We start from the raw sequence: 16,164 nt of genomic DNA, 5'->3' as shown, positions 1-16,164 counted from the left end.
ATGTTTTCTAAGGGTTTTGTGTAAGGAATGGGTCCGAGAAACACGGCTTTGATACCAACTCTAACGACCCCATAATATCCAAAAAAATAAATTATAACTTAAGTGCGGAAGTGAAATAAATAGTTAAGGTTTACATTCCTTACACATAAACTTAAGGTTCTAAATAGTGTTACAGGAATTAACCTTTTGAATGAAATATAAAAAAATAAGAAAATAAAGGGAAAATAAATAAAACTGGTATCCTACTCGCAACCCTCTTGTAGATCGGACTTTGGATCCTGGTCCTCTTGATATAAAATGGTTAAATAAAGAATGAGTTACACTATCTCAATAAAAATATCACACTACTCACCGACACAGAAATAAAGGTTAGTAGAAAATCAAAACAACTAATAGAGCACTAAATTAAATAAATACATTTCTTAATAATAAAACTATTTACCATCTACTTACCGTAGTGAAATTTACAAAAGCAACCTATAGAGACAGTAATATTATACATATCATGATTCCATATGCAATTGGTAACATGCACACATTATAAATTTATATTCAATAAATCAAACAACAACATTTCTTTTTATCGGCCTACTGGTACCCATAGGAATTCATAAGGATGTCTCCGCTATGCGTAAACCCTTTCCTTCAACATTCTCAATTAAAAGGCCGTCCTCATACCCTGTCCGATATGAGCACTAAATTACTAAACCTCAATACTTCGTTCGGTATGAGAGTGAAACCGGTCATCCCCATACCCCGTCCGGTATGAGCACCAAATTACCAAGTCTCGATACCCCGTCCAGTATGAGACAACGTTCACGGTAGGGTTCTCTATTGAACCCGGTCCATCCACCATCTCTCAGGATATCCAGTAAGGCTGTCGTTTCATCCATTCACTTAATCATATAATTTTTCCGTTTTCTCTTAGTCTCCATTCATCAAATCAACCGTAATCACATAAACAAACAAACATGTATCACGGAACGCAATCATATCTCGATTTTTTAATTTAATAATAGTCACGTAAGGCGCAATATATGCATTCAAACCATAAAATCGATCAATGAAATACTATCATGCAATTAACTGAAAAACAAATCAACAGAAATCAACAGAGAACAATTTTCGATTCTGCCTCCATTAGTAACCCGTAATTAATTATAGATATTTTCTAAGTTTTACAAAATACCATATTATTAAAATTTAAACTTCAACTCCATAATAGATGATAAGGTAAGGGATTTTTCCTCAATTTGATACCCGAAAGGCTAAACTATTGACTGCGCCTACAGGCGGTACCCAGGTTATTTGAATTTTTCTTCGGGAATTAAAACGCACTATAAGTACCTACAAATATCCCAAAAAACCCAAAATCAGCCTCAGGGTCCAATTTTGGCCAATTTCGAAATTCTGGCACGGCAGCTCCGCCGTGCTCTAGCGATGGCACCGCTGCCTGCGGCAGCGGCTTGTCTTAGGTCGGCTATTTTCGGCCGAATTCGGCCGATTTTGCATCGATTTATGTGAGAAAATACGTTAAACGATCTCGGTTAGCCAAAAAAATACAAAAAACTAAAATTCACCTGCGACGGGGCTTTCTGGTGCGGCGGCTCCTCCGACTCACATTGTGGTTGGGTGTTTTACTTCGGTCAACCTGTAGAGAAGGAGATGGTGATCACAACGGTAAAAAAATTATGCCGAACAAGAATCGAGAAGGACCTCATCGGAAGCATTTTGTGAAATTCCCTATGGTGGTGCCGCCGGGCTTTGCCCACAGTTTTCGACCAATTGGACGGTCATTTTGCTCCAATTTTGCCATGGGGGTTTTTTAAATTGAATTCTGAGTAAAAAAAATTTTTTTTGCCTTTTTTAACGGTCGGAAGTAGCTCCGGCGTGGGGATAGGTGGCAGCGGCTCTCTTTCCCAGCAGTTGGGTCTTCTTCTCCAACGAGGGTGGCTAACAGCTAGAGTTAAGGTTTGGTGTGAAGGGGGTTATATATATATGTTCTCATTTAATCTGGATCGTCCATCGCGTTTGATTTGGACCGTCCAATCGCGATTAAATAGGGAGTGAATATGTACCGTTCATCGCGATCTAATCTGGACCGTTCATCGTGATCTAATCTGAACCCTCCATGCGCGCGTGAACGGATCTGGGCCGTTCGATCGAAGGCACGCAGATCGCCCGCATGGCCTCCCGCATGGCACCGCGTCAACGTCCGTTGCCACGCAGCGTGTCCTAGTTCGTCGGGGCCGCTGATTGGGCATCCTACATGGTAAAATTTTTCTAAATTATATTTTAACCCCGATTTTCTAATTTTTTTTTCAAAAATACCCTAAGAACCCAAATTTTCACCATTTTCTCCCAAAATTATTTTCAATTTCAACTTCAATTACATTTCTTTCATTTTTACACTAAATTAAAATAAAAAAGAATAAAAAATTATATTTATAATTAATTTAAGTTCAATTAAATTAATTGGGCATTACACTTTTGTTCCACAATAATTTTTGATACGTCATATATTCAAGTTATCTTTATATATTCACAAATATTAAGACAGTTAATAAAATCATAACCCATGGTCATGATTAACAACATAACATCTTTAAATTAATAGACTTTTTTTATAGTGGACATATTTGATTCAGCTTTAGACGTGCATCTTACATTCGCATTCTTTTGTGTTATGTCATCGAAAGTTTATTATGATATTATCTTATGCTATGAAGTGGAAATCCTTCAAAAAAATACTAGATATAATTTTGAGGAATTAACCTCTCACATAGGGAGGATCATACCAAATAAAATATGGGCATCCTACTCAAGTGTTTGAAAAAAGGTCAACCTACATTTTAGTTGGTCTAAACAATCTTCAGTCGTACACATGTTGCTCTCTTTTCGTCCTAGATTGAAAAGGTAGATAAAAAAACTGAACAAAAATAAGTTAATCTAAAATCCATTGAGGCATACACTAAGATATTTTCCACAAACTTCTAACATGCATCAATTAAACCATTATGCAAAATTCTCATTCAAATTAAGAAAAAAGCAATAGGAAAAAGGAATCCTAACCATAAACACATTAAAGCTTCCAATATTGTAGAAGAAGAAAGAGGAAAAAGTTTTCAATAGAAAAAGCTTAAGGTTTTCAAGCTCAAATGAGGAGGATTTTTCATTTGCAAAGGTGGCATTTTTCAATAATTTTGTTCACTACTTTTCTAGCTTCCTAAAATTGAGCGAGTGTTTTTCAAGGAGAAGCTACAAGTTAAAAAGAAGGAAGCTAATGAATGTTTAGAAGATTAAGGAGCTGAAGGTGAAGGATTTTTATCCTTTTCATTGTTTTCCTCATCTCATAGACATATAAAATGATGTGATAGCTCTAATGAGACAACTTAGAAAAAAATAAATAAATAATTATAAATCACCAACATAAACTCTAGCTTCTAATTTAACTGATTCAATTCACCATTAAAAAAATAACTATATCATAATTACAAATATCAACATTCAACTTTAATGAATTATCTATAAAAAAAAAACTAAAAATTCACCAACATAAATATCATCATCATAGTTTACTTAGTACTATACATTGTGAATTCAATACTTACGACTTAAGTGACGAAGTTGAACTGAACTCCAATATCTCTAAAAGATGAATCGGTAACTTTATTACATTTAAAAATAATATTACTTTTGAAGAATTTATAAGAAATAACAACTAATAGAGAAAATAATCATCACTATAAAATTCTATCAATTTACACAAAAAGAATATCAAAATCTTAAAACTTGATCTTATAATCAACTTTGAGTTTATGCTTCTTCATCTCTATTTGCGAGAACACGATGGAAGAATACTTAATGTTTATGCACTATAATAAATAAAAATAAAATAAATAACAAATTAATACAAGAAGAGAAGTTAATACAAAATTTTAAAAAAAAATTTCTTAGTTGAATAATACAATAAATTTAAAAAATAAATAGTACTTTATTTGATTTAGTTCTATAAGATAAATAATTAATTATTAACAACAAAATAAAAATAATCTACAATTTTTGCTAAAAAAAAGAAAAGAAAAATGACAAATTGAAAAAATAAAATAAACTAAAACAAAAAAAAAAACAGCAAATTTTAAAATTCCCCTAAACCCTTCCAGGTTCCCACGATATCCACACGCCACTCTCTTCTCTCATTTTTCTTCGTATTCATCGCTCACACTTCCTTCTTCACTTCTCACCTTATCCTTTCTCTGCATCTCTCTTTCTCAAAATGTCCAATGAAGGCTCGAACGAACTCTCTGACTCACTCCAACTAAACGACTCCACTCTCGAACAACCCCAAAATGCGGAAGAAGAGCAGGAACTCGAGTCAGACACTGACTCCGACGAGTCGTCAGACGATGACTATCTCGAAGCAGAAGAAGGGGACACTGATACTCTCACCTACACTCGACCTGGCGACGAGCTGCCCGAATCCGAAAACACGCCTGAGACCAACATCAAGATGTTCAAGAGAGTCCTTGAGAGCAAGCGAATGAAGAGAATGCAAGAGGGTGAGGACAGGGATTACGTGTTCTACGAAGATTTGTTCGATTTCCCTGAGGACCCGGAGCGTTGGATGGAGGAGGATTTGCAGGAGCTATGGGCTGATGCTCCGCTTGAGATGTCCAAGCCCGGGTGGGATCCGGTCTGGGCCAACGAGGAAGACTGGGACGTGGTCAATGAAGAGATTAAGGCCGGCAGGGACCCGCCAATTGCGCCCTTCTATGTGCCGTATAGGAAGCCATACCCGCCAATACCGGATAATCACTACGATATCTCGAACCCCAAGGCGGTAATCGAGGAACTCGATAGAATAGAGGAATTCCTCCAGTGGGTCAGCTACATTTTCCCTGATGGGAGCTCGTATGTGCTTGTTCCTTCTGATTTCTTTTATGTTTTAAATTGATATGTGGTTGCATTTGCTTTGTGTTATATTTCTTGGTTGAATGGGTTTTTACTTTGTGTTTTCAGTTTATTCCGCATTTTCTTCTCTAGATTTAGCTCCATCATTTGAAGAATATTTGACACGGCTTGTTTTATCTGCGTGAGCAATTTTGCATAATCCAACTAATTACGAGTATCTATTGGCTACTCTTTCTAATATCATGGTTTTGGTAATAAGTAACTTATTAGCAAGAGCTAATTTCACCTCATAGTTTGGTCTTGCCTAATATTTGGCGCGTAAGCTGCTTCTACCTGCTTGATACGTGTAAGGATATAATACTACAGTAGTTTTTCTATCCCTGCATATAACCCCACATTGATCAAGTAAGAGAATGAATACTAGTTTATACTTGTGGTTCCACTCTCCTTAATATCATGTAATTTTGGGTAGAATCTAGTGTATCAAAACAGAATGTGGTGATTGAGGAGTTAAGTAGAAGGGAAGAGCTCTCAAGTTGTTTTGCTTTACATTGATGGTGCTTGTGTTTAGTACTTACCTTGTCTTTGCCATTTGAGTTATCCTGTGTTGAATTGCCTTGCTTTTCTTTTTTTCTTGAAGATCTGTAGGGTTAGGTGGTATTGGTACATATTTGTTCTTAAATTGACCATTAATACGGGGCTGCATTTTATTCATCTTCTGGCTCAATACGTGTAATGGCTATGTAAAAAGATTCGAAACATATGGATGGTTTGGTTATAATTATATATAGGTAGCTTGAATTATCAAATTTGTGGAACTCAACAGAATTGTGGAGGTACAATGTATAAGCTTTATTTTCTAAATGCAGAATTATCTATATAAATTTTGTTGGGATGCTGGAAGTGGGTTTCCATTGAGTTGTTAATTGTTAGTTAAGTGCCTAAAGTGCTGACAATTTCGGAGCTTCTCGTCACATTGACAGTGTTTCTTATTCTACTGATATCATCTTTATCATATCCTTTTTGTTTAAGGTATGAAGGCACGGTCTGGGATGACTTGGCTCATGGGAAAGGTGTTTATGTCGCTGAACAGGGGCTTGTCAGGTTTGTTGTTCATCTCAATGTCAACCATTTCTATAACATTTTTTTTCTCTCTTCACATCATTAGGACTGCTCATTCCCTTCTTTTCGATATATGAAACATGCTTTTTGTTTTTTAAATTTTTGTTAATAAAAAGCCTTAGATCTTACAATGTTTGCTTTTAAAAGGTATGAAGGTGAATGGCTTCAGAACAACATGGAGGGTCATGGGGTTGTGGAAGTGGATGTTCCTGACATTGAACCTGTGCCAGGTTCCAAGTATGATTATGGATCCTCACTTTATCGCTTGCCGTGCTATAACTCAGATAACATTCTATGTGGCATCTATAAACCGAATTGCTTATCATCGAACTTTACAGACTTGAAGCAAAGATGCGTGCTGAAGGAAAAATAATATCAAGAGATTTCATGGCTCCAGAAGACAAAAAATGGCTGGAGATGGATGTTGAAGATAGCATACAACTGGCTGATGGGCGGTATGAAGTTCCTTTTTATGAGAATGAACAGTGGATCAAACAGTTTGGGAGGAAACCGTAAGTTTCTACATCCTTCTTCAAATTATAATATGGCCATCCTATTTATCCTTTTATCTGCTAAATTTTTCATGTTTTACTAATCAATCAGCACGATTATGCTTTTTCACTATATTCTCATATTCTTCATAGACTTGTGCTAGGTACCCTGGCTTTATGTAAAAGCTGTTAAATGGATGGCTACCAGAAATTGAAAGACTTAGATACCTGATTATTTAGATTTTGATTTTAGTTTAAATGAATATGAGCTAGAACACTGTTTTTATGCCATAGTAAATTTTAATTTTTCTATGTCAGGGAGAAAGGTCGGTACCGCTACACTGGCCAGTGGAAGCATAGTAGAATGCATGGATGTGGTGTCTATGAAGTCAATGAGCGTACCATATATGTAGGTGCATGAGGCATTAGATTGAATCTATTGGACATACACGCATATAACATTTATGAGCTCTTGTATCTCTAAGGCATTTCCTATTCATTACTTGTATTTTTAGAGTGTGGTGTAAAATAAGAAATGTAGAAAATGTAAGACCACATAGTGCATTGAAATGATTTGCACATCTCAGCATGGATTATCATTCTCACTTTCAGATAAACTGTTTATCTGGAAAGTAAGCTTAACCACTTCTCAGTTGCATATTCTACATGCATGCAGGGGAGGTTCTATTTTGGGGAACTGCTGCAGGATTCTCACGGTTGTGATGAAGACATATCTGCGGTATTTTATAGTTGTAGATTCTTTGATAAATATTATTCAGTTAAGAAAAAGGAAAAAAAACTCTTAAATGCTACTATATAGGGATTTTTCTGACTCTATAAATTCTTTCAGATGCATGCGGGCATTGCAGAAGTGGCTGCAGCTAAGGCTCGGATGTTTGTTAACAAACCAGATGGAAGTATGTACTCGGCTTTGCAATATCTTTTTTTGAGAAGAATGACAGTTTTACGTTATGCAAAGAATTGGATGATTGGTGATGCAAAATGAATGTAAAATAAAATTTCTAAATAGATTGGGAATTTTTAGTTCCATCTAATCTGCAATTTAGTGTAATAGTACGGGAAACATTAGGAGTTTGGTAACTTTAGTATTTTATTTATAGTTTATTTTTTCAAGGTTATAAGTTTCTATTAGGATTCTTTAGTTATGGTTAGATTAGGATTGTATGTTCAAGCATTATAAATGGCTATGTAATTTTATTCTTGATATCAAGCCTGGAGTGAAAAATTATCATGAGAGTTTTTTTGAATACCTTGGTTGCTTGATGCATTCGTGTCTTAAGTTTGATGCATATGGAATGCTAGGTGTGGCTCCATGTTAATTTTTCTGTTTCTACACCCACTTTTTGGTGTGATTAAATTCCTAAAGTGATCCCAAATTCTCAGGTCACAAATAAAGCTAATTTTTCCTACATCAATTGATACAGGAGCAAAAATGTTCTTACAACCAAATTGTCATATCTGTTTAGGTGTAATTCCTAGATATTTTTCAATTTTCCTATCCCAATTCTTCAGCAAAAAATCAAAGAATTCTTAATTTCTCCTGGATTCTAGCTTAATTTGTTCTACTTCAAATAATTGATGTCATTTGTTGAGACCAAAACTGTTACTGTCAAACTAATAAAATATAAGCAATAATAAAATAATCTGGTTATGATCATATCAGTTGAACTTTTGCTGTAGTATTAGAAATATAAATTTTTGTTCATCCAAAGGTTTGTTAGTTAATGTAGTTAAAGGTCTCTATCTGTATTCTCATTTTTGGAGTGCAAAAGAGGTCATCAAGGGATTTAATGGGGTATTTGAACGCCTCTTGATCTTATTATCTTGACATAGGTTATTCTTCTGTTGAATTTTTGTTGTCTTAGCTTGAGTTTTCTCAGAAATCTTTCTCTTTACTGAGTTTGAACGGACTTTATTGAAAAAAATGATCTCTGCATAAAAATCTTGGAATCCATGCTTCATTTTTACTCTCTTTAACTTAGCATCGATTATGTCACAGTGGTTAGGGAAGAGAGAGGTCCATATGGTGATCCTCAGCATCCCTATTTTTATGAGGAAGAAGATGTGTGGATGGCACCGGGCTTTATTAATCAGTTCTATGAAGTAGGTCCTTTTTCTAGTATTTCCTTACAGAATAATTTTCTGATCATGCAAGCAAGATCACAAGAAGACTAACGTTTTGGTTTGGTTTTGGCAGGTCCCGGACTATTGGAAAACATATGTGCATGAGGTGGATCAGGAAACAGAAATGTGGTTGAATTCCTTCTACAAAGCTCCACTTAGGTTACCCATGCCTGCTGAGCTTGAGTATTGGTGGTCAAAAGGTAACAATTTCCTCCCACTTATATCCTTTATTCCTACCTCTCTTATTCATTTCTCCCTCTCTCTTTTTTTTTCGGGTCAGATTTCAATTATGTTTGTTATCCCACTTGTGCGATGCAGCCTCATGGGGCCATTTCAGTTCCTTCTCATCAGAATTAAGCATATTCTTGCATTGTTAAATTATTTCTTCCTTTGACCAAATTGATGGTTTATTTTATTCGATAGTTTAAAAAGAGAATTGGTGTTTTTTTCAATGCAGAAACTCATTTGACCTTCATTTTCTGTTATTCGCCTCTTTGACTATTAGCTTTTTCCTTTCTTTCGCAAGGTGAAGAACAAAATTTTTCTAGTTGACTTCTTCCTCTTCGTTATCACCTAAAAAATAGAAAATTTCAGTGGTTAACTAATCTGGTTCTGCTCTGCTGTCATCAGTTTTTTGTTATGTTGAGCAGTTGATGCATTAACTTCATGCAATTTATTTCTTTTCTTTGGAGGATGCTGAATGCATCCTGAAATTTGTCCATCAGATGAGACTCCAGAATTTGTTCTAATTAACAAGGAACCAGAGCCCGACCCGACGGACCCATCAAAGCTAATTTATACTGAGGATCCTCTCATTTTACACACAAAATCTGGACGACTGATCAATTATATTGATGATGAGAAATATGGTGTTAGACTATTTTGGCAGCCCCCTCTGAGGGAAGGAGAGATAGTGGACCCAGGGAAGGCTGAGTTCTTGCCCCTTGGTTTTGATGAGTTTTATGGACGAGAAGTGATTGAGAAAAAGGAAAATGTACTAAAGCGACTTGTACTAGCAATGGAAAATGCATGTAAGCCACTTTTTGATAAAATTGAAAAATGGAGTGAAGAAAAGAAGAAAGGAAGCGAGATAAAAATGAAGCTCATTGAAAAGGAACTTGATCTGATAGAAGCTGAATTATGTCTTGAAGAGGCCATTGACGACATGGATGAGGAGTTGAGGCAGAGAGAAAAAGAAGAGGAGAAGAAGATGGAAATGGATGCATCAGAAGTGAATGATGTTTCTATGCTGACTGACAAGGATAAAAAAGTTGTAGCTCAAGAAGAGGAAGAAGAGGAAGAAGATGATGAAGGAGAAGAAGATGATGATGTTGCTCCATCAAGTTTTGGCTCTGTTTCTGCAGATGAGTACCAAGTTAAGAATGACCAGAAAGGAGGAAAGCCTCGCGACTTTCCATTTTCTTCATCTTCATTGTCATTTGCTTCGTGTAGCCTCATTTCCCTGGTGAGTTTTATTTCTTGTTTATAAGATTTTTTTCCTTATTTCAACCGCTTTTACTTGTGAAAAGTTTAGATCTCATTTCCCCTAAGTGAGTGAAACAGAGTGGAGACTCTAGAAGTTTAAAAGGTTTAACATTGTCACCCTTTTCATTTTTTTTTTTTTGGACTCTGTTTACTTATGGCTTTAATTTATTCAGCTTTCAAATAGTGATGAAGTTTTCTAAAAGATTATCTCATTTTTCCTGGTACCCAGTCTTGGTATTCTTGTTTTATAGCCTGAAATTTGTTATTGAATGAGTGTATGTTATCTGATTGTTTAAGTTGATTTCTCAAAATAGATTGTGTTGTTTGGATGTTAAACAGAAAAAAGAGAATGCACTTGATTTTCCCTTTATTCTTTTCCTGCCTAGTTTTAGACTTTTAAATTGAGCTTATGAAACTGAATTTTTCTTTTAATACGGTTTGGAAACATATAATTGAAATGATAATTTGCTTAGGTGACTAGATCGAGTACCTAACTAGGTATTTCTCCTTTCTTTTTTTATCTTGTTTAAGTACATTTTTGCCCTATTTTTGGATTGAGAGAACTTAGGGAAAAGAAAGAAAGTACAAGATAGTCATCATCCTCTCAATTGTTTGAATACAGAATAAATTAGTAAAATAAAGAGAGAACTGAGCATCCTTGGGTTTACTCTAAAACTCCAATTTTTTTTCATGATGCCAATTTGGGAAAAAGAAAAAAACTTGAAACTTCTAAATATAAAATTTTTATTCTATCCTTGAATACCTGGTTTTGTTTCTATTTTATTCTTTAATTACTTAACCAACTTGACATTCCATCAATGAGGAGTATAACTGAATTTTCTTATAATTAATCCTTTTCTTTCCTATGTGAAGTTAAAAAAGTATAACAATTTTTCCATTTCATTTATTTTTTTCTTTTTAATTTTTGAGTTATTTAAACAAGAGAGTATTTAGACATTTTGTTTCATCATTTCCTTTTCCTTCTCTATTCTTCCCTAATTTTTATCAGAACATAGTGTTAGTATTTAATTGTGTTTTTTTTTTTTTCTTTCTGTAAGAGTACATGAAACTCAAGTCTACTACCATAGAATAGCTAGCCTAACAAATCTGAAAGACATCTTGTTTATGGGTATAGGTAAGCATTGAGCTAACATCTTCTGAGTTCTTTGTCTTCTATAACCTGATCCCCTATCACTTCCTATATTTAGAATACTGGAGTAGTATGGAGAGATTTAAGCTGTGATGAATATATAAATAGTAAGGACTTTTGACCCTTTGTGAGAGCTGTCACTTTCTAATCATCGTTTCTAAATGGCAGCAGTGAATTAATCTCTTATGATTTTAAACTTGTAGATTGATGAATGTCTTGTTCCTTTGTTATATTTTGTTTCTCTGGATAATTACTTTCTGTCTTATTTAGGTGTCTTTTGCCTTGGAAACTGTGTGAATATTGTTAGAATAATGGTATTCATATTGAAAATTTAAGCTTCGTTATCCTCTGTTCTCCAGGTCCCTTCTAGGCTACAGGAATCCTTTTTATCAAGGAGGCAAATAAGATTGCCAGGGAAAGAAACTTGTGTTTCGCATATTCAGGTCTCCAATAACTTGTGGAAACCAGTTGATTCAGTCAGCTATCGACCCATGCTTGGCCAGAGAAGGAGCTTGAAGACCACAAGGCAAGTGCAGAAGCGGGTTCAGGTAAAAAACTGCCCAAATAGGAGGAAATCTCAAATACATTCCTTGAGTCGAATTCTATCACACTCTTCAGCTCCAATAAGTAGTCCCAAAAGGAACTCTAAATCACCAAGAACAGAAAATGATTGTTGGTTACATGCAGCGCCTGAGTTTGATTTGGACAGAATATTATCGTTGCACACTCCTACACACTATTTGGAATCATATACAGATACTAGTGTATGTTAGCCTGTATCTTCTACTCTAGAATTTTGTAGCAACTTGATACTTCTGGAAGAGGGTTAATTTTGCGAAGGCACTTTTTCGTTGTATTGGCATTTGCTCCAAAAATTTTCAGCATATCCATATGGTTATAATAATATAATAAATGTTAAAAAGAGTTTAGACCAGAAACTCAAGTAATTGAAGCCCATTAAAGGACATAGAAGCTTCTGTTGCTGCCTCAAGATCTCGTGTGTCCAGACTTTTCAAAACAATTTCCGGCTAAGTGAATGTTCAAAACTACTTGTGGAGAAATTAAAAACTTGGCCAACCCTCACAATATCGTCGGGAATGAAAACATGGGAATTGTTACTTCATCACTCATGGATAACCTCTCATAGCTTGATCTAAAATATGAAAGCCAGTAACTTACGTTTTGTCAGATTCATATCTGAGGCTGCAAGTGAGAGCTAAAAAAATTGAGAGGGAGGTAGGAAGAAGGAAAAGAGTATTGAGATATTTTGTGGCCTACTGTTTATAGCAAAAGGATTTACCAAGAGTTATGAGAAGGGAGAAAGTAAAAGGGAAGAAGGTGAAAAGAAAGAGTTCAAGGCAGGAAAAAGTGAAGCCAAATGAAGGATGTCAAACGGGGAGAAAAGCAAAAGACATGCATTCAAAAGCAATTTTTTTTTTTTTTTTTAAACATAAATTAGGTAATTTTTATAACAAAATAAAGTTTTGATTTTTCTATAGATATGTAACTATACATTTTTATATATTAAATTAAGCTTAAAAAACTTAAAATTTGAATATTAAATTCTAACAAATGAGTGGTTTAAATATTATCAAGCATAACCATGGCTATGTTGCTTTCATGAAATTGACAAATTTCCAATTTCATCAATCAACTTAATTTACAATGCAATGCACCTTCAAAACAACAAACAGAGTGGGGTCGATGCTCTCAGGAAAGTGCGCACACCACAGTTGATTTTGACGAAACCAATTGAATGATGCTGTCTTACTAATCGCAGGCCATCACATGTCCCTATATATACATATACATATACATGTATATTTATTTAACTTGTAATTAGTGCACTTATAATTATAAATTAATATATTAATATTTGTTGCCGTAAACATACATCATATAATGTTTGTCTTTTAGTTTTGATGTTTATCCATTCATCTACTTAAATGACAAATTCTGTATTTTTATGTTTTTCTCCTTACAAAAGAATATTCATTTGATTTGATAATCAAGTCAAAAAATTTTATGAAGTTTTAAGTTCGATTTTAAACTTCATTTTTATCTCAATAAATTAAATTTTTAACCATATTTTTTTTAATCGGAGAGTCACTCACATAATCCCAAAACATGTTTGATTCTTAATGGAAACAATTTATTGAAAAAAATGGATTTTAAAAAAAAAAAAAAAAAGCTTATAGTTTCTTAATTGTAGGATATTTTTGTATGATTTTAAAAGAAGAATCTTGATCCATGAAGACTATTTCAATTTTTTGTAGCTCGTGTGACGATGTTGAAGATAAGAATTGAAGCTACAATATCTTTATTAAAAAATATGACTTTTGAAAATTTTATACTGATGTTTTATAATTTATTGAAAGAAAAGAAAAAATATAAAATTTATTATTTTAAGTCCAATATAATGTTGTTATTCATTGTCATGCATTTATATTCTTATCCTATATCTTCCTTTCCGTCGGATATTTATGTTTCGTTCTCATATTTGCTAAAGGCAATAACAAAAATGTCTCTTACATATCTTTTAATCAACTTATTTTGGTGGCACTCGACCTATTATGTTGAGATTTCTAGACCTCTTCTGTATGTAAAAAAAATTCAAGGTTTTAATCAAAAGTTGGCTCTAATGACTATGTAAGCATCCATCTTTGCTAAAAACACTAACTATAGTGGAAACGAACTTCATTGAGACCCTTAGACTCTATTAGGAGTAACAACTTACGAATTTGTGTGTGAGACATAAGAGGTTTTCTAAGTCAATTTAAATACAAAATAGTGCATAATGACCATTAATTTTGGACAAATGTTCTTATCAATTTTCAATGGCATTCGCCTTTTCTACAATTTAGATCTTCCCATAATACTCTAAAGGAAGATAGTTGTAGCGCCCGGGGAAATTAAAAAAAAAAAAAAAAAAAAAAAAAAAACACGCGTGCCACGTCAGCAGCCACGTCAGCAGACCCAGTCAGCAATCCTGGCCAACCAGGACCTGCCATGTGGCAAAACCACGTCGACCGGGGACGGGCCACGTTAGCAATCCGCGTGCGCGCGATCGGACGGCCCAGATCAATCGCGCGCACGGACGGTCCAGATTAAATCAAAATGGACGGCTGAGATCAAAAGGAAAAATGGTATAAATAAGACCCCCACACCAGACCCCAAACCCTAGCCGCCTGCCCTCACCGGAGAAGACGAACCAGAAGCTGGCCGCCGCCACCCGCCGCCGCACCGGAGGGATTTTCGACCGCCGATCGAGGTAAATTTCATACCCCCGACTCGTTTTTCCACGCTGATTTCCCCAGTGGCCAAATCAGAGCCAAAATCTCGGCCAAACGGCCGGAAAACACGGCCGAAAGCCAGCGGCGCTGCCGCGCCCCTCCTCGGTTTTTGCCTCCGATGAGGCCCTTCCCGGCCTCCGTTTAATACAATTTTTATACCACCGTGATCACTATTCTTTTCTCTACAGGTTGATCGGAGCCGAATCATCAAAACACGAACTTCACCGGAGAGCCGCCGAACCCGAGAGCACCGCCGCCAGTAAGCTTCGGTTTTTCGTAAATTTTCGGCCCCCCGAGGGCCGTAGGATTGTTTTATCGCAGGAACCAATGCGAGTGTGGCCGAATTCGGCCGGTATGGAGATCTTATGTGTTTTGGCGCCCATACCGGACGGGGTATGGGGACGGCCCGTTTCACCCTCATACCGGACGGGGTAATGAGGTTTATAGTTTTGGCGCCCATACCGGACGGGGTATGGGGACGGCCCTGGAAAAATGATTTCAAGTGTTAAGGGTTAACGGGTAGCGGGACCCCTATGGATCCCCATGGATACTAGTGGGCTGGTAAATGAGGAAAATATGTTGTGTAACGATTGAATTACGAAAAGCTTGATAGGTATTATGTTATACAGTTTATATATATGGTTTCATGATGATGATGATGTTATTGCTTTCGTATATTGTTTTATGAATTTCACCAAGGTAAGTGAATGGTAAAGGTTTTATTATTAATAAAAGGATTTGTTGTAAATTATGCTCCATTGGTCTTTTTGGTGTTTTCTACCCACCTTTACCTCCGTGACGGTGAGATATCGTGATGTCTTTACTGGACTAGTGTAGCTCATTCCTTATTTAATCATTTCAGATCAAGAGGACATCGTTCCTGAGCCGGTTCCGCAGGAGGACGACGAAGGGGACGCCTAAAGACTCCATAGTAATATTCGTAGCTTTTACTTTCAAGTTTCTCCTTTAGGTAGTTTGATCTTTTACATTTTATGAGCACATTTTTGGTTTTAGTGTAAGGGATGTTATTCAAATTTTGATTTCGCTTCCGCATTTGATATTTTTAATATACATTTCATTATAAATTTCTGGGGCTGTTACAATAATAATTATCCATAATCTTAAAAATCATGGCAATCTCAAGTATAAAGTGGTAATAAAATTATAAAACTTGTAAATAATAGTTAAATATGGTCCAAGAGACTTCTAAGACCATCATAATTTTGTGTATAATATTTCAAAACTTAACCACATAAAAGACATAATCCTACATTCAATTGGACCATATTCATCTTCAGTCTTCCTTATTTTAAATCATAATACAACTAGTATTTTCTCCCACAAATTTGATGATGTTAGTTTGTCTATTCCATTATGACTCTTTGATACCTCATTCCATCACAATTGATCGTCAAGCTATTGCACATTTTTAGGCAAGTAAAGTCTCAATCATCTTATACTTTTTCCTCAAATTCATATACTTCTTTAGCAATCTCCACTGCTTCCTTCTATCCCCTTAGAGAATATTTTACTCCACAACTTTAATGGGTTAAAGATATCTTTATGT

General features: G+C 35.3%; 1 protein-coding gene across 1 annotated transcript; it reads left to right on the top strand.

Moving 5' to 3' along the window:
* The first annotated feature begins 4,164 nt into the window (after positions 1-4,164).
* Positions 4,165-12,160, top strand: EMB1211 (MORN (Membrane Occupation and Recognition Nexus) repeat-containing protein). The gene is made up of 11 exons (XM_088213342.1): positions 4,165-4,911; positions 5,944-6,015; positions 6,181-6,270; positions 6,372-6,545; positions 6,843-6,933; positions 7,201-7,263; positions 7,375-7,441; positions 8,545-8,648; positions 8,743-8,869; positions 9,395-10,134; positions 11,664-12,160. The coding sequence occupies exons 1-11, from the start codon at positions 4,277-4,279 to the stop codon at positions 12,075-12,077; spliced, it is 2,577 nt and encodes an 858-aa protein (XP_088069468.1). The 5' UTR covers positions 4,165-4,276; the 3' UTR covers positions 12,078-12,160.
* The last annotated feature ends 4,004 nt before the right edge of the window (positions 12,161-16,164 follow it).

This window comes from Carica papaya, chromosome 2 (genome assembly GCF_054855325.1).
Source record: "Carica papaya isolate Zhongbai chromosome 2, ASM5485532v1, whole genome shotgun sequence".
Taxonomy (NCBI): domain Eukaryota; kingdom Viridiplantae; phylum Streptophyta; class Magnoliopsida; order Brassicales; family Caricaceae; genus Carica; species Carica papaya.
This window is presented reverse-complemented; position numbering and strand designations above follow the sequence as displayed.

Bases quoted from the DNA above. Each gene is read 5' to 3' on its own strand.
- EMB1211 (XM_088213342.1), top strand. From the start codon at position 4,277: ATGTCCAATGAAGGCTCGAACGAACTCTCTGACTCACTCCAACTAAAC. The intron at 4,912-5,943 runs GTATGTGCTTGT...TTTTTGTTTAAG, and splicing joins ATTTTCCCTGATGGGAGCTC to GTATGAAGGCACGGTCTGGG. The intron at 6,934-7,200 runs GTAGGTGCATGA...ACATGCATGCAG, and splicing joins TCAATGAGCGTACCATATAT to GGGAGGTTCTATTTTGGGGA.